At 50.4% G+C, this 24123-nt stretch overlaps 1 protein-coding gene across 1 annotated transcript in view; it reads right to left on the reverse strand.

Moving 5' to 3' along the window:
• The window catches only part of LOC121279914 (sodium- and chloride-dependent creatine transporter 1-like), a 320312-nt gene extending 296367 nt beyond the window's left edge, over positions 1-23945 (reverse strand). The window contains exons 1-2 of the mRNA XM_041191475.1: positions 23617-23945; positions 6906-7151 (exon numbers count right to left, since the gene is read on the reverse strand). Of these exons, the coding sequence (XP_041047409.1) occupies positions 6906-7151; positions 23617-23647 (277 nt within the window). The 5' untranslated portion in view covers positions 23648-23945. The remainder of the gene's footprint in view (positions 1-6905; positions 7152-23616) is intronic.
• Positions 23946-24123: the final 178 nt, after the last annotated feature.

Genomic DNA, 24123 nt, shown 5'->3' on the forward strand with positions numbered 1-24123 from the left:
CCCTCACTCCTTCTCAGACACCTACTCTCTCTGGGGTACCGTCCCTCTCTCCCTCTCAGAGACACTGACTCTACCTGGGGATTATTCCCTCACTCACTCTCAGACACTGACTCTCTCTGGGGTACAGTCACTCTCTCCCTCTCAGAGACACTGACTCTCTCTGGGGTACAGTCCCTCTCTCCCTCTCAGACACTGACTCTCTCTCTGGGGAAAAGTCCCTCACTCCCTCTCAGAGACACTGACTCTGTCTGGGGAAAAGTCCCTCACTCGCTCTCAGAGACACTGACTCTCTCTGGGAAACTCTCCCTCTCTCCCTCTCAGACACTGAATCTGGGGTACAGTCCCTCACTCCCTCTCAGACACTGACTGTCTCTGGGGTACAATCCCTCTCTCCCTCTCAGACACTGATTCTGGGGTACCGTCCCTCTCTCCCTGTCAGACACTGAATCTCTCTAGGGTACAGTGCCTCACTCCCTCTCAGACATTGACTCTCAATGGGGTACAGTCTCTCTCTCCCTCTCAGAGACACTAACTCTCTCTGGGGTACAGGCCCTCTCTCCCTCTCAGACACTGACACTCTCTGGTGTACATCCCTCACTCCCTCTCAGACAGTGAATCTCTCTGGGGTACAGTCCCTCTCTCCCTCTCAGACACTAATTCTGGGGTACAAACCCTCACTCCCTCTCAGAGACACTGACTCTCTCTGGTTTACAGTCCCTCACTCCCTCTCAGACAATGACTCTCTCTGGGGTACAGACCCTCACTCCCTCTCAGACACTGAATCTCTCTAGGGTACAGTCCCTCTCTCCCTCTCAGACACTAATTCTGGGGTACAAACCCTCACTCCCTCTCAGAGACAATAACTCTCTCTGGGGTACAGTCACTCACTCCCTCTCAGAGAAACTGACTCTCTCTGGGGTACAATCCTCTCTCCCTCTCAGAGACACTGACTTTCTCTGGGGTATAGTCGCTCACTCCCTCTCCTGCTAATATTTCAATTATCGGAGCAGGGGATGGAAAATTGACTTCATGAAACTGGACCCAGTCAGGATCAGTGCCTTTGATTCCATCAATGTCACACACTTGACAGTGAGGGATGTGTTGCAGTCCAGATAACTAACAATGTTCTTGATCTGATTTCTCATCTGTGTGACATTGCAGCAGACAACAACTGATTAATTCAACTGCACTATCAGCCGTTCATGTTCCCCCACGCAGTGAGTTCCAGTCGAGTTTGTGGAGATGGAGAGATTTTTCTGCCTCCCTCGGAGATGCCAGTTAGCTCAATGTGGCATTCCAGCTACCATTTCCCAGAGGATCTCAACAGCCCACAGCTCAAGGCCTGAACTTACAACACAATGTGCTGAAGTTACTCGATTATTCCTAGATATTAAAGATATCCAGGGATATGGGGGAAATGGAATTGAGATCGAAGTTCAGCTCAGCCATGATCCAGCTGAATGGGGGTGGGGCAGGCTCGAGGGGCTGAATGGCCTACTCCTGCTCCTATTTCCTATGTCCCTCTGCACATTACCTTCAACATGGATATTAAAAAGTGAAACAGTATAAATCCACCTTCTGCCTCTCTCTGAGTTCCTATTTCAGTCTGATTGGATTTGTGATACTGTAAAGCCAGAGAGTGAGTCAGCAGCTCACACAATCTCTGTTCTTATTTGATACCATTGCACAGTTAACATCTATCCCAATATTCTGTTTTGATTTACATTTATAAATTTATTCTCACTGGCAACGCTGCATTTGTTGCCAATCCCAAGTTGTCCTATGAGCTCATCAACAACGCTGATAAAATATTCACTTACCTATTGACGCAATATCCATCAGAGCATTGAGATGAAAACAAAATACTGCTTTTCACATAAATATGATGCAGATTCTGCATCCTGATACAAAATGGAGTATTTCAAACAAATTGTCTGGAGACAACATTCTGCTCAAGGTCCAATGACCATAATCAGATCCTTGGTGACTGACGAAGTGGCTGTTTGCTGCGATATATGAATGTTTCAATTACGCGTTCCAAAAATTGGGAGATGTGCAAAAAATTGATCCGGTTGTAATTACAATTGATTGAAATGGATATAATCCATGTAGAGGAGACTGTACATGGGGATGTGGGAGGGGAGTGAATTGGTGGGTAGAGTCAGTGATGAGGTGAGTGTACATGGGGATGTGGGAGGGGAGTGAATGGGTGGGTAGAGTCAGTGATAGGGGAGAGTGTACATGGGGCTGTGGGAGGGGAGTGAATGGGTGGGTAGAGTCAGTGATAGGGGAGAGTGTACATGGGGATGTGGGAGGAGAGTGAATGGGTGGGTAGAGTCAGTGATAGGGGAGAGTGTAGATGGGGATGTGGGAGGGGAGTGATTGGGTGGGTAGAGTCAGTGATAGGGGAGAGTGTACATGGGGCTGTGGGAGGGGAGTGAATGGGTGGGTAGAGTCAGTGATGAGGTGAGTGTACATGGGGATGTGGGAGGGGAGTGAATGGGTGGGTAGAGTCAGTGATAGGGGAGAGTGTACATGGCGATGTGGGAGGGGAGTGAATGGGTGGGTAGGGTCAGTGATAGGGGAGAGTGTACATGGGGATGTGGGAGGGGAGTGAATGGGTGGGTAGAGTCAGTGATGGGGGAGAGTGTACATGGGGATGTGGGAGGGGAGTGAATGGGTGGGTAGAGTCAGTGATAGGGGAAGAATGATTGTAACATTGGCTGTGACTCTTTGAAAAAGAAAAGGCTAAAACCCTTTGCACAATTAAGAAATCTAAGACTGGAGGGAGAAACACACTGGGTCGATTTGCTAGTCTCACAAATCTTTTGACCCAGTGAAAACGTCATCAAGAATAACCTTGTACTGGGAAAAGAGGTTCGAATTTGAAATGTTTTGTCCTTTTGCCATCATAAGTAGGTCAAATGTTAGCACAGCAAATCCTGGCAGGGTGATTTTGGTGTATGGCCTCTCTCCCACATTTGTTTATGGTTTTGATACAGTAACTGTTGGCACATCATTATCTGACAGGACATTACTGAAAACCACAACTGCAGGCTAAATCCCGGGTAGAGAGAATGAGTCACAGAGTGGAAACTAAATCCAGATAGATCATTATTTGTTTGTCCAGCTGTATCTCAATATATGAAAACCAATGGCAAGTACAGAATGGGGTTAGATACGGAGTAAAACTCCCTCTACACTGTCCCCATCAAACACTCCCAGGACAGGTACAGCATGGGGTTAGATACGGAGTAAAACTCCCTCTACACTGTCCCCATCAAACACTCCCAGGACAGGTACAGCACGGGGTTAGATACAGAGTAAAGCTCCCTCTACACTGTCCCCATCAAACACTCCCAGGACAGGTACAGCACGGGGTTAGATACAGAGTAAAGCTCCCTCTACACTGTCCCCATCAAACACTCCCAGGACAGGTACAACAGGGGTTTAGATACAGAGTGAAGATCCTTCTACACTGTCCCCATCAAACACTCCCAGGACAGGTACAGCATGGGGATAGATACAGAGTAAATCTCCCTCTACACTGTCCCCATCAAACACTCCCAGGACAGGTACAGCACGGGGTTAGATACAGAGTAAACCTCCCTCTACACTGTCCCCATCAAACACTCCCAGGACAGGTACAGCATGGGGATAGATACAGAGTAAATCTCCCTCTACACTGTCCCCATCAAACACTCCCAGGACAGGTACAGCACGGGGTTAGATACAGAGTAAACCTCCCTCTACACTGTCCCCATCAAACACTCCCAGGGCAGGTACAGCACGGAGTTAGATACAGACTAAAGCTCCCTCTACACTGTCCCCATCAAACACTCCCAGGACAGGTACAGCACGGGGTTAGATACAGAGTAAATCTCCCTCTACACTGTTTGCATCAAACACTCCCAGGACAGGTACAGCACGGGGTTAGATACAGAGTAAATCTCCCTCTACACTGTCCCCATCAAACACTCCCAGGACAGGTACAGCACAGGGTTAGATACAGAGTAAATCTCCCTCTACACTGTCCCCATCAAACACTCCCAGGGCAGGTACAGCACGGGGTTAGATACAGAGTAAATCTCCCTCTACACTGTCCCCATCAAACACTCCCAGGACAGGTACAGCACGGGGTTAGATACAGAGTAAATCTCCCTCTACACTGTCCCCATCAAACACTCCCAGGACAGGTACAGCACGGGGTTAGATACAGAGTAAAGCTCCCTCTACACTGTCCCCATCAAACACTCCCAGGACAGGTACAGCACGGGGTTAGATACAGAGTAAAACCCCCTCTACACCGTCCCCATCAAACACTCCCAGGACAGGTACAGCACGGGGTTAGATACAGAGTAAATCTCCCTCTACACTGTCCCCATCAAACACCCCAGGGCAAGTATTTAATTGGCTGTTAAGGACTTTGGGGTGTCCAGGATTTGTGAAATGTGCTATATAAATAAAAATCCATTCTTTTATGGTGTGTCGTAAGTGGAGCTCTGGAGGAAGAGGTGATTGGACCTATGGTTTCCAAATCTCTCCCCCACTGGGGGTTTTCCTGATCTCATGTCTGGGTCTGTTGTAGACTCATTGGTAGAGATTGATCACTGTGATTGGTCAATAACTCCATTATCATTGTATCATGTGACCACCAAGATGGTGGAAGGTAAACTCGATGGACTTGTCCATTGTTTGGAAATCCTCTATTCCTCTGGGGAGGGAAGGGGGGCTGTCCTGATTGGGGGCAGGGTGAAATCCTGAGTTGGGGAAACCCACAATCCACTAGGAGTCCTGGAAAAGCTGCTGCTGACTCACTCTGAAAGCCACTAAAATTTGAAGAAAGTTCACCTCAACACAAGATTTATTTGACCCTCAGTGAGTTTCCTGTGCCCTGGGCATTTTTGGGGGAGTGGGTTGATTCACCTATTTAATTCAGCTCAGGGACCGGATAACAGAATGCAGCCAGTGAATATTACTTTAGTTCCTAATTTAACCCCCCCTCACTCCACCTGCCCTCTACCCCCTCCCCTCCCCACATGTCCCATTCTCATCAGGCCTGGGGTGTGGAAACTTGCGAGGTTTCCAATCTGGCGGCCAGCATTGCCAAGATATTTGACCATGAAGAGTATTTGTGCCAAGTTTGACTTTTGACATCTGATCCCTTAGAGATCACTACACAGGTACCAGGCCCACCAATCATTGGCTGCCATCTACACTAATCATTGGCTGCCATCTACACTAATCACTGGCTGCCATGTACACCAATCATTGGCTGTCATCTACACTAATCATTGGCTGCCATGTACACCAATCATTGGCTGCCATCGACATCAATCATTGGCCGCCATCTACACCAATCATTAGCCACCATCCACACCAATCATTGGCTGCCATCCACACCAATCATTGGCTGCCATCCACACCAATCATTGGCTGCCATCTACACCAATCACTGGCTGCCATCGACATCAATCATTGGCCGCCATCTACACCAAACATTGGCTGCCATCTACACCAATCATTGGCTACCATCTACACCAATCATTGGCTGCCATCTACACCAATCATTAGCCACCATCTACACCAATCATTGGCTGCCATCTACACCAATCATTGGCTGCCATCTACACCAATCATTGGCTGTCATCTACACTAATCATTGGCTGCCATCTACACCAATCATTGGCTGCCATCTACACTAATCATTGGCTGCCATCTACACCAATTATTAGGTGCCATCTACACCAATCATTAGCTGCCATCTACATCAATCATTAGCTGCCATCTACACCAATCATTAGCTGCCATCTACACCAATCATTGGTTGCCATCTACACCAATCATTGGCTGTCATCTACACTAATCATTGGCTACCATCTACATCAATCATTAGCTGCCATCTACACCAATCATTAGCTGCCATCTACACCAATCATTGGTTGCCATCTACACCAATCATTGGCTGCCATCTACACCAATCATTGGCTATCATCTACACTAATCATTGGCTGCCATCTACACTAATCATTGGCTGCCATCTACATCAATCATTAGCTGCCATCTACATCAATCATTAGCTGCCATCTACACCAATCATTAGCTGCCATCTACACCAATCATTGGCTGTCATCTACACTAATCATTGGCTGCCATCTACATCAATCATTAGCTGCCATCTATACCAATCATTAGCTGCCATCTACAGCAAGACACTAATGTTAATTCTGGTGCTTTCTGGCAGAGCCCAGAGATGGAACCAGAGATCTTCCTGTTCTATACAGATATCCCAATATCATATTTCTTATTCACCACTGATTTATTGTGGGTTAATACCAGGGGAAGATGAAACATTGGAACAGAGAGAGATTTACTCCTTTCATGTCTGTCTCAGCTGAAGAAAGAGTGATTCAGACCAATCCCACCTTTCAGCTCTGGCTGTGTAACCCTGTCGGCTCCAGCACCTCATGTGCATGTCTGAGTAGGTTAAAATGTGGTGAGGGTTCCCGCTTCTACCGCCCTTTCAGACAGTGAGTTCCAGAACTCCACCACCCTCTGGGTGAAAACATTTCTCCTCCAGGCCCCTCTAATCCTTCCACTAATTGCTTTAAATCCCTGCCTCCTGGTTATTGACCTCTCTGCTAAGGGAAAGATGCTATCTGGGACCCTCATAATTTTAGTCACCTCAGTTAAATCTCCCTCCCCTCAGCCTCCTCTGTTCCAAGGAAAACAGCCCAAGCCTATCAGCCAATCCGATCTTCCCTCATCGCTAAAATCCTCCATTTCTGGCAACATCCTGGTAAATCCTCTCCTGTGCCAATGATGTGATTTCTACTGAATGAAATTCGAATTTTGATAAAAAATTTGAAGTCATTGTCGTCCCGGAGATTGAACATCATACTCACCGCCTCCATTTTTATAACAAAGGTAAGGAAATCGCCAAACATTCCCCAGTCCCACAGCAAACCCTACACAAGACATGATAAAATCCATCTGACGGGTCCAGGTCTCACGTTCAACTACCGGATCCTTGACACAACCATTTGTGACAACAAGAGGAGTCAAAACTGATTTATCTTCATGAACAGACTCTGGGTCACCAACCAGTTCAGCACTTTCGGTTTCAGGGACATGGGGACAGCCACTTCCACCTAGAAAGACAGACACAAGGTAATAATGAAGAGAAGACAAATAATGAACGTGCATCAGTCGCAAAATCCGGATGTCCCACAGCGTCTTACACTCAGTCAAGTACTTTAGAATTGACTCACTGTTGTAATGTCGGAAACACAACAGGCAATTTGTGTGCAGCAGGATCCCACAAACAGCAATGAGAGGATGGCCAAACAATCTGCATTCCAGGGACGTTGGTTAAGCGGTAAATATTGATCCCAAGACACCAAGGAGAATTCCCCAGCTCTTCGATGAAATAATGCAATAGGAACTTTTACATTCTTCTGAGGGAACAGAGGGAACCTCAGTTTAATGTCTCCTCGGAAAGGTGCCCCACCCCCACCAACAGTATAGCACTCCCTCAGTACTGACCCTCTGACAGTGCAGCACTCCCTCAGTACTGACCCTCTGACAGTGCAGCACTCCCTCAGTACTGACCCTCTGACAGTGCAGCACTCCCTCAGTACTGACCCTCTGACAGTACAGCACTCCCTCAGTACTGACCCCCTGACAGTGCAGCACTCCCTCAGTACTGACCTCTGACAGTACAGCACTCCCTCAGTACTGACCCTCTGACAGTGCAGCACTCCCTCAGTACTGACCCTCTGACAGTGCAGCACTCCCTCAGTACTGACCCTCTGACAGTGCAGCTCTCCCTCAGTACTGACCCTCTGACAGTGCAGCATTCCCTCAGTACTGACCCTCCGACAGTGCAGCACTCCCTCAGTACTGACCCTCTGACAGTGCAGCGCTCCCTCAGTACTGACCCTCTGACAGTGCAGCGCTCCCTCAGTACTGACCCTCTGACAGTGCAGCACTCCCTCAGTACTGACCCTCTGACAGTGCAGCACTCCCTCAGTACTGACCCTCTGACAGTGCAGCACTCCCTCAGTACTGACCCTCTGACAGTGCAGCACTCCCTCAGTACTGACCCTCTGACAGTGCAGCACTCCCTCAGTACTGACCCTCTGACAGTGCAGCACTCCCTCAGTACTGACCCTCTGACAGTGCAGCACTCCCTCAGTACTGACCCTCTGACAGTGCAGCATTCCCTCAGTACTGACCCTCCGACAGTGCAGCACTCCCTCAGTACTGACCCTCTGACAGTGCAGCACTCCCTCAGTACTGACCCTCTGACAGTGCAGCACTCCCTCAGTACTGACCCTCTGACAGTGCAGCATTCCCTCAGTACTGACCCTCCGACAGTGCAGCACTCCCTCAGTACTGACCCTCTGACAGTGCAGCACTCACTCAGTACTGACCCTCTGACAGTGCAGCACTCCCTCAGTACTGACCCTCCTACAGTGCAGCACTCCCTCAGTACTGACCCTCCTACAGTGCATTACCTCAAGGAGTGCCAGTAATATCTCAAGCAAGAGATCATGATACACTCTCAATGTTAATGGATGGAATAATCATTTCAGATCTCTGTGGCTGACTGATTAATTCAATAACGAACTACAATCTGCACAGCTACAGATGGGGCACTTTGGATGATGTCAATGGGCACAGGCACTTGGTGTAACGAGGAGCTGACATTATGGTGCTGTTTTTACTGTGCCACCACCCAGAGGTCTGAGAATGGATAAGGGGCCAGCAAGGGGTGGGGAGGGGGGCAGGAATTCCAGATTGTTGTCTCCATTCTGTAAAACACGTTTATAAATTCATGGTTAGAGCACAACAAAAGTATTGGATCCAGCTGCATACAGATGTACGAATTAAGAGTAGGCCACTCGGCCCCTCTAGCCTGCTCTGTCATTCAATAAGATCATGACTGATGTGATTGTGGCCTCAGCTCCATATCCTCCCTACCCCCGATAACCTTTGACTCCCTTGGTAGTCAAGAACCTGCTTACCTCTGCCTTAAAATACTCATTAACCCCGTCTCCACCGCTCTCTGGGAAAGAGTGTTCGGAAAATTCATGACCCTCTATGAGAACAAATTTCTCCTATCTCCATCTTAAATGGGAGACCCCTTACTTTTAAACCGTGTCCCCCTAGTTCTAGTCTCTCCCACGAGGGGAATCAACCTTTCAGCATCCACTCTGTCCCGTCCCCCTCAGGATCTTAGATGTTTCAATAAGATCAGCTCTCATTCTTCTAAACTCCAACTGATAAAAGTCCAGTGTATCCAAACCTCCCCCCCGCCGAGCCCAGGTTTCAGTCAAGTGAACTTTCTCTGAACTGCTTCTAATGCAATTATATCCTTTCCTAAATAAGGAGACTAAAACTGTGCACAGTGCTCCAGATGTGGTCTCACCAATGCCCTGTACATCTCTACCTTTATATTCCATTCCCTTTGCAATAAACGCAAATATTCCATTGTCTTCCTAATCACTTGCTGTCCCTGCATACTAACTTTTTGTGATTCATGTACCAGGACATCCAGTTCCCGCTTTACCTCAGAGTTCTGTAATCTCTCTCCATTTAAATAATATGCTGCCTTTCTATTCTTCCTGACAAAATTGACAAGTTCACATTTCTCCACATTATTCTCCAACTGCCAATTTTTCTCTCATTCACGTAACCTATTTATGTCCCTTTGAAGACTCCTTCTGTCCTCTTCACAATTTACTTTCCTACCTATCTTTGTGTCGTCAGCAAATTTAGCCACCGTACATTCAGTCCCTTCGTCAAAGTCATTGATATCGTTTGTAAATATTTGAGGCCCCAGATCTGATCCCTGTGACACTCCACTCATCACATCCTGCCAACCTGAAAGAGACCCATTTATCCTTACTCTCTGCTTCCTGTTAGCTAACCAATCCTCTATCCATGATAATATGTTGCCCCCCCACCCCCAACACCATGAGCTCTTATTTTGCATAGTAAACTTTGATGTGGCACTTTGTCAAATGCCTTCTGGAAATCTAAGTATAGCACATCCACAGGTTCCCCTTTATCCATGTTGATTGTTAATTCTTAAAAGAACTTCAGTAAATTGGTCCAACATGATTTCCCTTTCACAAAACCATGTTGACTCTGCCTGATTGCATCGAGATTTTCTAAGTGCCCCACTATAACCTCCTTAATAATAGGTTCCAGCAATTTCCCAATGACAGATGTTAACTGTCCTGTAGTTTCCTGTTTTCTGTCTCTCTCCTTTCTTGAATAGAGGAGGCACATTGTCTATTTTCCAACTTAATGAGACCTTTCCAGAATCTAGGGAATTTCGGAAAATTAAAACCAATGCATCTACTATCTCAGCAGCTACTTTTTTTAAGGCCCTAGGATGAGGTCCATCAGGACCTGGGGACTTATCAGCTTTTAGTTCCAATAATTTTCTCAGTCCCCTTTCCCTGATGATTGAAATTGTTTTAAGTTCCTCCCTCCTTTTCACCTCCTGATCCTCAATTATTTCTGAGATGTTACTTGTATCCTCTACAGTAAAGACAGATGCAAAATATCTGTTCAATTCACCTGCCATTTCCTTATTTTCCAATATTAATTCCCCAGACCTACTCTATAGAGGACCAACATTCAATTTGCTTAGTCCTTTCTTTTTTAAATATCTGTAGATGCTATTACTATCTGTTTTTATATTTCTAGCTAGCTTTCTCTCGAACTCTAATTTCTCCCTCCTTATTAACCTTTTAGTCATTTTTTGCTTTCTTTATATTCTGTCCAATCTTCTGATCTGCCACTCATCTTGGTGAAATTATTGTTTTTTTCTTTCAATTTGACACTATCTTTAATTGCCCTTATTTAAGTTTAAAACACTGGTCTTAGATCCATTTCTCTCTCCCTCAAACTGAATGTGAACTATCATATTATGATCACTGCTACCTAAGGGCACCTTAACTATGAGATCATTAATTAATCCTGTCTCATTGCACATTATCTGTTCTATTATAGCCTGCCATCTGCTTGGTGTTAAAACGAACTGCTCTAAGAAACTGTCCTGAAAACACTCTATGATCTCATCATCCAGGCTACCTTTGCCTATCTGACTTGTCCAATCTATATGTAGATTAATATCACCCATGATTATTGCTGCACCTTTCTCACAAGCACCCATTATTTCTTCCTATATGGTATGGTTACTGTTAGGGGCCTGTAAACAAATCCCACAAGTGACTTCTTACCTTTACCATTTCCCATCTCCTCCAAAACTCATTCTACATCTTGATCTCCAGAACTCAAGAATCTCTCTGTATTGTACCACGGAGGGAACAGTCCCTACGGAGGGCTGAGAGGAAGATGTGTTTGGTGGTGGCATCATGCTGGAGTTGACGGAAATGGCGGAGGATGATCCTTTAAATGTGGAGGCTGGTGGGGTGAAAAGTGAGGACAAAGGGGACCCTATCATGGTTCTGGGAGGGAGAGGAAGGTGTGAGGGCAGACACGTGGGAGATGGGTCAGACATGGTTGAGGTCCTGTCAACAATAGTGGGTGGGAAACCTTGGTTAAGAAGAAAGGAAGACATGTCAGAGAAACTGTTTTTGAAGGTAGCATCATTGGAACAGATGCGACGGAGGCGAAGGAACTGAGAGAATGGGATGGAGTCCTTACAGGAAGTGGGGTGTGAGGAGCTGTAGTCAAGGTAGCTGTGGGAGTCGGTAGGCTTGTAATGGATATTGGTGGACAGTCTATCACCAGAGATTGAGACAGAGAGATCAAGGAGGGCAAGTGTCAGAGATGGACCATGTGAAGGTGATGGATGGATGGAAATTGGAAGCAAAATAGATTAATTTTTCCAGGTCCAGACGAGAGCATGAAGCAGCACCGAAGTAATCATCGATGTACCGGAGAAAGAGTTGTGGAAGGGGGCCGGAGTAGGACTGGAACAAGGAATGTTCCACATACCCCATAAAGAGACAGGCATAGCTGGGGCCCATGCGGGTACCCATAGCCACACCTTTTATTTGGAGGAAGTGAGAGGAGTTGAAGGAGAAATTGTTCAGCGTGAGAACAAGTTCAGCCAGACGGAGGAGAGTAGTGGTGGATGGGGATTGTTCGGGCCTCTGTTCGAGGAAGAAGCTAAGGGCCCTCAGACCATCCTGGTGGAGGATGGAGGTGTAGAGGGATTGGACATCCATGGTGAAGAGGAAGCGGTTGGGGCCAGGGAACTGGAAATTGTTGATGTGATGTAGGTTGTCAGAGGAATCACGGATGTGGATGGGAAGAGAATGGCCAAGGGGAGAGAGAATGGAGTCAAGATAGGAGGAAACAGTATAAAATCCATCACATTTCTACTTCTCTTTAGCTTTGAAGAAGAGTCTTAGGGACTGGAAACGTTAACTCTGTTTCTCCCTCTCCACAGATGTCGTCAGACCTGCTGAGTTTTTCCAGCATTTTCTGTTTTTATTTCAGATTTCCAGCAACCACAGTATTCTACTTTAATCGTAGCAAGTTCTGATGCTGTTAAAGTTAATAAAAGTAAATGTCTCAATATCTAAAGTCATAGCAACCAGGAGGCCGCTCACTGTTACTGGCACTTACCACCCGTGAGAGCAATTTCAGGTCACTTTAGTGAAGCCAGTTCCAATCAGCAGGTGCAACTGCCCACAGCAACCGTGTAATTTAATTAAAATCATTCGAGCCGGAGTGGACTTGAATGTTAGGCACTGCCTGAACAATCAGCGTCAATAAGAGAATCCATCCCACTCCCAGTGACTCTTTCACAAATCAAGTTAATTGGCTTCAATTTCCCCTTCGGGTTGCTATGGGCGGCCATTTTGTGGCCAGAATATCCAACAGGGCCTTTCATAACACAGCACCGGTTTTATCTCTTGGAAAAGATCATTTCTAAAAAAAAAAGAGTAATGTTGCTTCAGTTTAGAAGACATTAGGACAAAATTAACTCCCATGTCGCTTATAGAACGAGGGCCCCAGATTCACAATGCTGCTCTGGCTGACCAGCTGTCCCTTAAGGGATTGTTCCCTATTTTAACGATTTATCCTGTGGACCTTAAGGGACACTCTTGTCCCATATTTTTCAGGGAGCCTGATATAGCTTGGGAGTATCCAGGGTGAGTTTGGGTGGTCCGAGTGGGAGTAGCTGCCAGTGAATGTGTTGGCCAGCAGAGAGATGGTAATGTTGTAACTCATGAAGACAAACTATAAGTTTTAGTTGATTTTAAACCCCCTCTCCCACTCCCACCCCCACCACTGCTACTATGGTCTCAGGAACCACCTCCCTCCCCATCCCCACTCATGTGGAAAACCACGGGCAGAATTAAGACCCACCCAGCATGAAATGCAGCTCCCCAATGGTCAAGGAAAGGGTGGGGGTCTGTCCAATGGGGGTCTAATGGTGACCCGGCGGCTGGTTTTAAATCAGCATGGGCCCCCGGAAGACTGCCCATGAAGAACGTCTCTTCTGCCTCTCATTACCTAACGTGATGGAGTCGAGTGTGCTGGAGATACCAGGAGGGAGGGCAGGTTGGGTGGACACTCGGCCCCCCCCCCCCCCTTCTTGGATGAGTGCCTTGTTGCCCTCCTGGAGGAGGTGGCTGCCAGGAGGGGGCACCCTTGTCCCCGTTGGTGGGAGGAGGCGGCCACCACACCTCACAAAGAGGGCACAGGAGAAGGTGGCAGCGTTGGTCAGCAGCCATGACATGGTGGCATTGGGTGCAGTGTTGGAAGAGCTTCCATGACCCGCTGCACTCAGGAAGGGTGAGCACCGTGTTGCCTTGGGTCAGTGTGTTGAAGTGTTAAGATGTGGCCATTCCCCACCACCCCCCCGCAGCCCCAAGATAAGAGTTCAGTGCACAGAGGTGAGAGTTTCAGATTGTGCAACCATTCTAGTGCAGTCTCTTCATTGATGGGATCCTCGAATCTGGAGTCCCCATTGATCACTGAAAGATGATGGCACCATGATGCAGATCTCCATTATCTCACCAGGGTGCCTGGCACGCACAGTGACAGTGTGATGACTTCTTGTTCTCCCTTAGATTCGCCAGCAGCCACTCAACCTCAGGACCCCGAAGAGCCCCCCACCCCCTGACACCGGAGGCCCACCAGGCATCATCTGCAGCAGCGTCACACCCGCTCTCCAATGGTGATCACTGTCTCCTGTACCTCAAACAGCCTTTGTAGTCGTTCCAGCCGCTCTGTTTTGTTAATATCTGCTTTCTCGCTCCCTGTATCTTCACTAAGATTCATTTACACTGTCTTTAAACTCATTCCACTGCAGCTTTGTTGATCTTTTGAAAGTCTCATCCTCATTCTGCAGGTCAGGTCCAGGGCTGTAAAAGCCAGCTCCGAGTTCCTGGTCTACCTTTCAGGCTTGGTGCTACCTCACACCACAGGGAAACACTTACAATGTCCGAGCTGCAGCATTTTAATACTTGGTAGAGACACTGGCCTTGATATTTATGACAGGGCTGCAAGAAACCAGCTCTGACAGGGAAGGTGCCGGCGCTGCTGAATTTAACACTGGCCCAGCAGCTGATGAGATTGAGAGGCTGTGGGAGGTGAGGGGGTGAGGAGGTGAGGAGGGGGGTGAGAGGGTGAGAGGGGGGGTGAGGGGGTGAGGAGGGGTGAGGGGTTTGAGGGGGTTGAGGGGTTTGAGGGGCTGAGGGGGTGAGAGGGTGAGGAGGGGGGTGAGAGGGTGAGAGGGGGGTGAGGGGGGTGAGGAGGGGTGAGGGGGGTGAGGGGGGTGAGGGGATGAGGGGGATGAGGGGGGTGAGGGGGGTGAGGGGGTGAGAGGGTTGAGGGGAGGAGGGGGTTGAGGGGGTGAGGGGGAGAGGGGGAGAGGGGGAGAGGGGGGAGAGGGGGGTGAGGGGGGTGAGGGAGGGTGAGGGGGGTTGAGGGGTTTGAGGGGGTGAGGGGGTGAGAGGGTTGAGGGGGGTGAGGGGGTGATGGGGTTGAGGGGGGTGAGGGGGGTGAGGGGGGTGAGGGGGGTGAGGGGGGTGAGGGGATGAGGGGGGGTGAGGGGGGTGAGGGGGGTGAGGGGGGTGAGGGGGGTGAGGGGGGTGAGGGGATGAGGGGGGTGAGGGGGGTGAGGGGGATGAGGGGGGTGAGGGGGGTGAGGGGGGTGAGGGGGGTGAGGGGGGTGAGGGGGGTGAGGGGGGTGAGGGGATGAGGGGGATGAGGGGGGTGAGGGGGGTGATGGGGTTGAGGGGGGTGAGGGGGTGAGAGGGTTGAGGGGGGTGAGGGGGTGATGGGGTTGAGGGGGGTGAGGGGGTGAGAGGGTTGAGGGGGGTGAGGGGGTGATGGGGTTGAGGGGGGTGAGGGGGGTGAGGGGGGTGAGGGGGGTGAGGGGATGAGGGGGATGAGGGGGGTGAGGGGATGAGGGGGATGAGGGGGGTGAGGGGGGTGAGGGGGTGATGGGGTTGAGGGGGGTGAGGGGGTGATGGGGTTGAGGGGGGTGAGGGGGTGATGGGGTTGAGGGGGGTGAGGGGGTGATGGGGTTGAGGGGGGTGAGGGGGTGAGGGGGGTGAGGGGGGTGAGGGGATGAGGGGGATGAGGGGGGTGAGGGGATGAGGGGGGTGAGGGGGGTGAGGGGGTGATGGGGTTGAGGGGGGGTGAGGGGGTGATGGGGTTGAGGGGGGTGAGGGGGTGATGGGGTTGAGGGGGGTGAGGGGGTGATGGGGTTGAGGGGGGTGAGGGGGTGAGGGGGGTGAGGGGGTGAGGGGATGAGGGGGATGAGGGGGTGAGGGGGTGAGGGGGTGAGGGGGGTGAGGGGATGAGGGTGTGAGGGGGGTGAGGGGGGTGAGAGGGGTGAGGGGGGTGAGGGGATGAGGGTGTGAGGGGGGTGAGGGGGGTGAGAGGGGTGAGGGGGGTTGAGGGGTTTGAGGGGGTGAGGGGGGTGAGGGGATGAGGGGGGTGAGGGGGGTTGAGGGGTTTGAGGGGGTGAGGGGGGTGAGAGGGGTGAGGGGGGTTGAGGGGTTTGAGGGGGTGAGGGGGGTGAGGGGGGTGAAGGGGCAGAGCCTCAGCGGAAGCGACGAAGAGCAGGTTTGGGGGGTGAGGGGGTGAAGGAAAGGGACGAGGTTGTAGGGAGGGAAGTTGGGGCAGTTTAATGAGGTGGGGAAGGTTCCTCCTGACCAAATGACAACAGCAGCATCGCAGAGCGCGGGGTCACAGATTGCGGGGTCACAGAGCGCGGGGTCGCAGAGCGCGGGGTCACAGAGCGTGGGGTCACAGAGCGCGGGGTCGCAGAGCCAGGGTCACAGAGCGCGGGGTCACAGAGCGCAGGGTCAGAGAGCGGGGTCACAGAGCACCCGGTCGCAGGGCCTGGGGTCACAGAGCGGGGGGTCGCAGGGCGTGGGGTCACAGAGCGCGGGGTCACAGAGCGCGGGGTCGCAGAGCCAGGGTCACAGAGCGCGGGGTCACAGAGCGCGGGGGTCGCAGAGCGCGGGGTCGCAGAGCCAGGGTCACAGAGCGCGGGGTCACAGAGCACGGGGTCACAGGGCGTGGGGTCACAGGGCGCGGGTTCACAGAGCGCGGGGTCGCAGAGCGCGGGTACAGAGCGCGGGGTCACAGATTGCGGGGTCACAGAGCGCAGGGTCACATAGCGCCCGGTCGCAGGGCGCAGGGTCACAGAGCGCGGGGTCACAGAGTGCGGCGTTACAGAGCGCGGGGTCACAGAGCGCAGGGTCACAGAGCGCGGGGTCGCAGAGCCAGGATCACAGAGCACGGGGTCACAGAGCGCGGGGTCACAGAGCACCCGGTCGCAGGGCGCAGGGTCACAGAGCGCGGGGTCACAGAGTGCGGCGTCACAGAGCGCGGGGTCACAGAGCACAGGATCACAGAGCGCGGGGTCACAGAGCACCCGGTCACAGGGCCTGGGGTCACAGAGCGGGCGGTCGCAGGGCGTGGGGTCACAGAGCGCGGGGTCACAGAGCGCGGGGTTGCAGAGCCAGGGTCACAGAGCGCGGGGTCACAGAGCGTAGGATCACAGAGCGCGGGGTCACAGAGTGCGGGGTCACAGAGCACCCGGTCACAGGGCGCAGGGTCGCAGAGCGTGGGGTCACAGAGTGCGGGGTCACAGAGCGCGGGGTCACAGAGCGCAGGGTCACAGAGCGCGGGGTCACAGAGCACCCGGTTGCAGGGCCCGGGGTCGCAGAGCGGGGGGTCGCAGGGCGTGGGGTCACAGATCGCGGGGTCACAGAGTGCGGGGTCACAGAGCTCAGGGTCATATAGCGCCCCGTCGCAGGGCCCGGGGTCACAGAGCGGGGGGTTGCAGGGCGTGGGGTCACAGAGCGCGGGGTCACAGGGCGCAGGGTCACAGAGCACGGGGTTGACAGAGCACAGGTTCATAGAATGTGAGGTCACAGATGCAGCCGAGTAGCTGCTCCTAATGAAGCAATGGCGACAGGAGGGGAAACGTTTCCACACAGCGAGTGGGTTAGGGCCTGGAATGTGCTGCCTGAGAGTGTGGGGGAGACAGGGTCAATCGGACTTTCAACAGGGAATTGGATAATTATCTGAACAGGAAGAACGTGCCGGGTCACAGGGAAAAGGCCGGGGAGTGGCGCTGGGTAAATTGCTCCCTCAGAGGGCCAGCACAGACATGATGGGCCGAATGGCCTCCATCGGTGCTGTAACCTTCCTGTGATTCTGTGAGAGATGAAAGCAGGTCTGGGTGATTATAAATCAGCTGGAGGACCAGCACTGCAGTGTCGGTCACATGGACCATTCACCTCGATCAGACTGGATGGTGTGTGTGTCACTGCAGGATAGACAATGTCAAACTGCAGGAATGTTCCAAATGACACCTCAATGAGTCACACAATGTCTCAGCAAAACAAATTCAATTCAAGTGGCTATAGACCAAGGGCACAGTAATTTCAGAGCACACACAGACACCCACACACACACCCACACACACACACACCCACACACACACCCACACACACACCCACACACACACACACACACACACACACACCAACCTGCGCACACACACACACACACACACCCACACACAGACACCCACACACACACAGCCACACACACACCCACACACACACCCACACCCACACCCACACACCCACACACACACACCCACACACACACACACACACACACACCAACCTGCGCACACCCACACACGCACACACCCACACACACACACACACACACACACACACCAACCTGCGCACACACACACACACACACACACAGCCACACACACACCCACACACACACCCACACACACACACACCCACACACACACCCACACACACACCCACACACACACACACACCCACACACACACACACCCACACACACACCCACACACAGACACCCACACACACACAGCCACACACACACCCACACACACACACCCACACACACACACACACACACACCAACCTGCGCACACCCACACACGCACACACCCACACACACACACACACACACACACACACCAACCTGCGCACACACACACACACACACACCCACACACACACACACACCCACACACACACCCACACCCACACACACACACACCCACACACACACAGCCACACACACACAGCCACACACACACAGCCACACACACACCCACACCCACACCCACACACCCACACACACACCCACACACACACACACACACACACACACACCAACCTGCGCACACCCACACACGCACACACCCACACACACACACACACACACACACACCCACACACACACACACCCACACACACACCCGCACACACACCCACACACACACCCACACACACACACACACACACCCCAACCTGCGCACACCCGCACACATGCACACACTCACACACACACTCACGCACACACCGCTACACATACACCCACCTATACCTGTACAAACTCGCACACACTCGCACACACCTACACACACACACCCCGACACAAACACCGCTACACACACACACACACACACACACACCCCTACATTCACACATGCAGACACCTACACACACCCACCCATGCCCCATGCCCCCCACACACACACACAAACACACACACACCCATCCTATTTCCAGGTGGTTTGAAGTTACAGAAACAAGGAGCTTTATTGTCTCAACATTGAACAGTGATCTCCAATCCGTCAGGATTGTCAGGAACAGGTTCCGTTCCTGACCTCATTCCCTCAAAGTTTTGAAAATGATAGAATACCTGATGATTTAAAAAGCTGCTGACTTAGGTTTGACTTCCAAAACTATTTTAAATCGGGGCAAGGATCCTGTTGTGATTACAGAGTTCCTTGTGAGTTCCAAGATTCCTCTCTTGTCCATTTTTCCCTCTGTCTCCCCATGTTTCACTCCAAATCTCCATTTTTCTCTCCCTCTTGCTGTGTTGACTGCCTTGCTCTGTTTCTCACCCTCTCTCACTCTGCATTTTTACTCTCTCTCTTTCTGTGTTTCTTGCCCCTTCTCTTCACTGCTCTCCCTCTTTCCCTTTCTGTTCCTCTCCATCTCTCTCTCTCTCTGTTTCTGTGAACAATGGGAGATAGCCAAATCCAGCTGAACAGCTGCATTACTTTATCGAGCAGCCCCAGGGTGCTTGTGTTTAATATATTATTAAAAGGGGAAGTAGTTACAGCGCCAGGTAACAGACGGCACAGGAGTCAGGATTGTGTCAAAGGGATCTGTGTGTCAAACAGTGAATGGTTACCACAAGCAGATAGGAGCCTCAATCTCTTCTGACATCCAAGTCTATGGAGCAATGTAGCCCCAAAACCTTCATCACTCTCTCTCTCTCTCTCTCTCCTGTTCTCCCTCTTTCCTCTCCCCCTCTCCTTATTTCTATCTCTTCAGTTTCTATTTCTCATTTATTAGTGTTTGTGCTTCATTGTTTTTCTCTCTTTACATGTCTCTTGTTCCCTGTGTTTCTCTCACCTACTTCAATTCTATCTCTCCTCTTTTGCTTCTCTCTTTCTCTCATATTGAAGCAAAACCAATCCATTCAAAGAGTGCCGGAGCTCTGTAAATAATGCAGCAATTCAGAGGGATTCGGTTGTAAGTGTTTTGTGTTCAGTGTGGGACTCTGGACAGTGCATGTGCTACTAAGACATTGGAAGAGCTCCCTGTCTCCTGGGAATATTACAGCCCTGATGGAGCTTCTCTCTACCCTGCTGCTGCCTGAGATACTGGATCACTGAGTATCCCTGGCAAGATGTAATTGTGAATATGGAGCAGACACAGGCAGGCTCTGACCTTTCATCCTGCTGGAAGATTATCTCTCTGCATTGATTGTGAGAGAATTCAAAGCTCAGCCTGAAACCGGGCCCTAATCGAAGCCTTGGTTTCCTTCCTGATGCTCCTTTGTAACGAAACTCTGGCAGTGATGTGACCAGGCTCCCAGGGACAGAGTGTCTCAATTATCAATATGAACTGAGCCATCATTTCTCAAGAAGCAGAATGAGAAAGATGACAGAGAGACAGTGGGGGACTGATTGACAATCAAATAAAATCAGCCCAAGTAAAATAATAGGAGGAGGAGAGAAAACACTGCAACGCACAACAAACCACATCATCACTGACGTCTGCAAATGGGGAATGCTTCCTCCAATACATATTACTGGGAATGTCACATTGAGAATTAAGATGCTGTGCAAGTATTGGCAATCCCACTGCACAGTGATGCAGCTCTGGGACCTTGACACTCGTCAGAAGACAACTCCCCATCTGAGGGGAAACAACAGTCAAAAACCTGGAAAAATATAACAAGAGTGAAAATCATACCGACCCCACGGTGGTCAACAAAATGCAAACACTGGCAACGGAGCATGTTTCCCTCTACACCGTCCCCACCAAACACTCCCAGAACAGGTACAGCACGGGGTTAGATACAGAGTAAATCTCCCTCTACACTGTCCCCATCAAACACTCCCAGGACAGGTACAGCATGGGGTTAGATACAGAGTAAAGTTCCCTCTACACCGTCCCCATCAAACACTCCCAGGACAGGTACAGCACGGGGTTACATACAGAGTAAAGCTCCCTCTACACTGTCCCCATCAAACACTCCCAGGGCAGGTACAGCACGGGGTTAGATACAGAGTAAAGTTCCCTCTACACTGTCCCCATCAAACACTCCCAGGACAGGTACTGCACGGGGTTAGATACAGAGTAAAGTTCCCTCTACACTGTCCCCATCAAACACTCCCAGGACAGGTACAGCACGGGGTTAGATACAGAGTAAAGTTCCCTCTACACTGTCCCCATCAAACACTCCCAGGACAGGTACTGCACGGGGTTAGATATAGAGTAAATCTCCCTCTACACTGTCCCCATCAAACACTCCCAGGACAGGTACAGTACGGGGTTAGATACAGAGTAAAGTTCCCTCTACACTGTCCCCATCAAACACTCCCAGGACAGGTACTGCACGGGGTTAGATATAGAGTAAAGCTCCCTCTGCGCTGACACCACCAGCTCTGACATTGTGTAAATTAACTGTAGAAGGAAACTTGCCTGAATTTTATATCTGAGCTAAAACTCAGGAAACCTTCACAATGGCCCAATTTTTTCAACCCACACTTGTCAGCTGTGAGGTGTCTGGATGAATTTGTCAAACTCACTCAATTATTGGTAAGTTTTGAGTGATTTATGCTTCAGTTAGTATGACCATGATCACACTGCATTCCAACATAAATCTGAGTAATCTTTGTCTTGAAATTTTCAATTGACCCCATTGCTAACAGTTTTTTGGGGGAGAGAGTTCCAGATTCCCATCTCCTCTGTGTTTCTCGCATCCCCCCTGAACAGACTGCCTCTCATTTTAAGGCTTCCCCCCTTGTTCTGGGCTCCCTCACCAGAGGAAATAGCTTCCCTCTATCGACCCTAATTTAGAATCTTCAGCAATGAATCATAGAATCTGGCTAACCAGGGAAGGATGTACAGTCCATTGTGCTTATGAACAAACAATCTAATTAATCCCACTCCCTCTGCTCTTTCCCAAGCCCTGAAAATTTCTCTTTTTCCAGTATTTATCCAATTCCCTTTTGAAAGTTCCTATTGAATCTGCTTCCACCGCCCTTTCAGGCAGCACATTCCAGATCACAATTCACCGCGTAAAGAAATTCTCAACTCCCCTCCACCCTAGTACTTTTGTCGATTCTCTTCAATCCGTGTCCCCCTGGTTACTGACCCTCCAGCCACTGCAAACAGCTTCTCCCTATCTACTCTACAAAAACCCCTCATCATTTTGAACACCTCTATTAAGTCTCCCCTGAATCTCTCCATTCCAAGCATAACAATCCCAGCTTCTCCCGTCTCTCAACATTAGCTGAAGTCCCTCGTCCCCTGGAACCATCGTGGTAAATCTCAGCCTCTGCCAGGCCTTCCTCCAAGGTGGAGCCCAGCATGGGACAAAATGCTTCAGCCAAGGCCTAACCCTGTGTTTAAGGTTCACCATAACCACTTGCTCGTGCACTCGATGCCTGATAGCCACGGATCCTGTGTACTGTTATAAACAGCCTTCCCAATGTCTCCTTAAAGATTTGTGCACACGCCCAGATCTCTCTGTCCCTGTTCTGTATGTGAACCATTTGCCAGTCTTGGAATCAACTTTGCCCCTCGAACCTCTGAACAATTGGTTTCATTCTGATGTTGAGGAGTTTTAACCGTACAGGGGGCTTCAGCTGAGGACTCTACTCGTACTCAAATAACCGGGTAACAAGGGGCCATCGGAGACAAACCCTGACACCTTTCTCCACAGATTTTTTTTCCATTTTTAATTTTGGCAAAGCTCCTCGAAGGAAAACTGCCTCATTGAGTGACGCTCCCTCAGCAGGTGAGTCAGGGATCAGCTCCGACACACCGGGATGGTGGGGCTGCAAAGATCAGGAGGCAGGTGAGAAAAATCGTGCCGGGGAGGGAGGAGGGAGGAGGGAGGACAATGAATGGAAGACGGCAGTCAGTGAACCCCTGGGGCTGGGCCCCTGCCCGTTGAAGCCGGGCTTTCAGACTGCGGCCCAGTTCAAGATGAAATCGGGGGTCGGGGGGGGAGTTGTGTTTACAGGGGATGCACAGGGGGCAAGTGAGAGGGGCAAACTGCCCACGTTCCCATATTAGGAAACAGTTTCCACTACAGATTACTGCAGCATTAGCACGCCAGCCTTGTGAAATCATAATCATTTTGGGACGGGTACTTTTGGTTATGCTGTTTCTTTCATTTAAATTTGCCAAGTGGCCAGATTTCGCTGCATTGCTGGCTTGATGCATATGATGCACTTCTCAGTACCTCACAGAAGGTGAACTTACTGTCAGCCCTTTAATGCCTCTATCACACTCACGCTCTCTGATTTGCCAGCACATTAAATCAGGGGCTTCACTTCTCTGACCACAGACTCTTGGCGTCAGTCAGAAAAAACAGCCCCATTTGAAAAACGCTGTTAATTGACTGCATGAGAATTAAACCCAGATATATTTGGAAAGTCTGTATCCAAAAAAAAAATACATTTCCCACTTGCATTCCTTCTCTGAATAAGTAAAGCGTAGCTTTGAAGTGAAGGTGAGAATTTTCAGTGTAAAGTCAAGGCAACCTCAGCAAACCACCACCTACCTGAGTGAAGCTGTTTTGGGGCTGATAACATGGTACAAAGATGGGTCTGAGATGATTTAAATACAAAGCCAGCAGGTCGAAAGATTTCAGAAGCAATCCACAAAACACTTGAAGGTGAGCCTAAAGAATCTCATCGAAGCTGGAGTCTGGGGTGAGAGGGAATGCTCGACACAGCGAGAGTGGCACTCGGGGACTGCAGAGCTGAACAGGAGCTGGAGCTGGAGCTGCCTCTTTCCCTGTTCTCCATCAGACGCTGTCCGCAATCACACACTTACACACACATACCACACACACACACACACACACAGCCTTTCATACAACAGCTCCGGCTGAGGGTACACCCACTAGACTCCTCATTGGCTCCTGCTGCAGTCTGGGAGTTGCAGTCTGTCGCTGTTGTTGACTGGAACTTTGCAGCTGAGAATGAATGCCAAGAGCTTCAAGCAAAAGCAGAAGCAACAACGCCTGACATTCAGGCCCCTAATACAACAGAAAAGCAGCCAGAAA

This window comes from Carcharodon carcharias, chromosome 7 (assembly GCF_017639515.1).
Source record: "Carcharodon carcharias isolate sCarCar2 chromosome 7, sCarCar2.pri, whole genome shotgun sequence".
In the NCBI taxonomy this organism is placed as follows: domain Eukaryota; kingdom Metazoa; phylum Chordata; class Chondrichthyes; order Lamniformes; family Lamnidae; genus Carcharodon; species Carcharodon carcharias.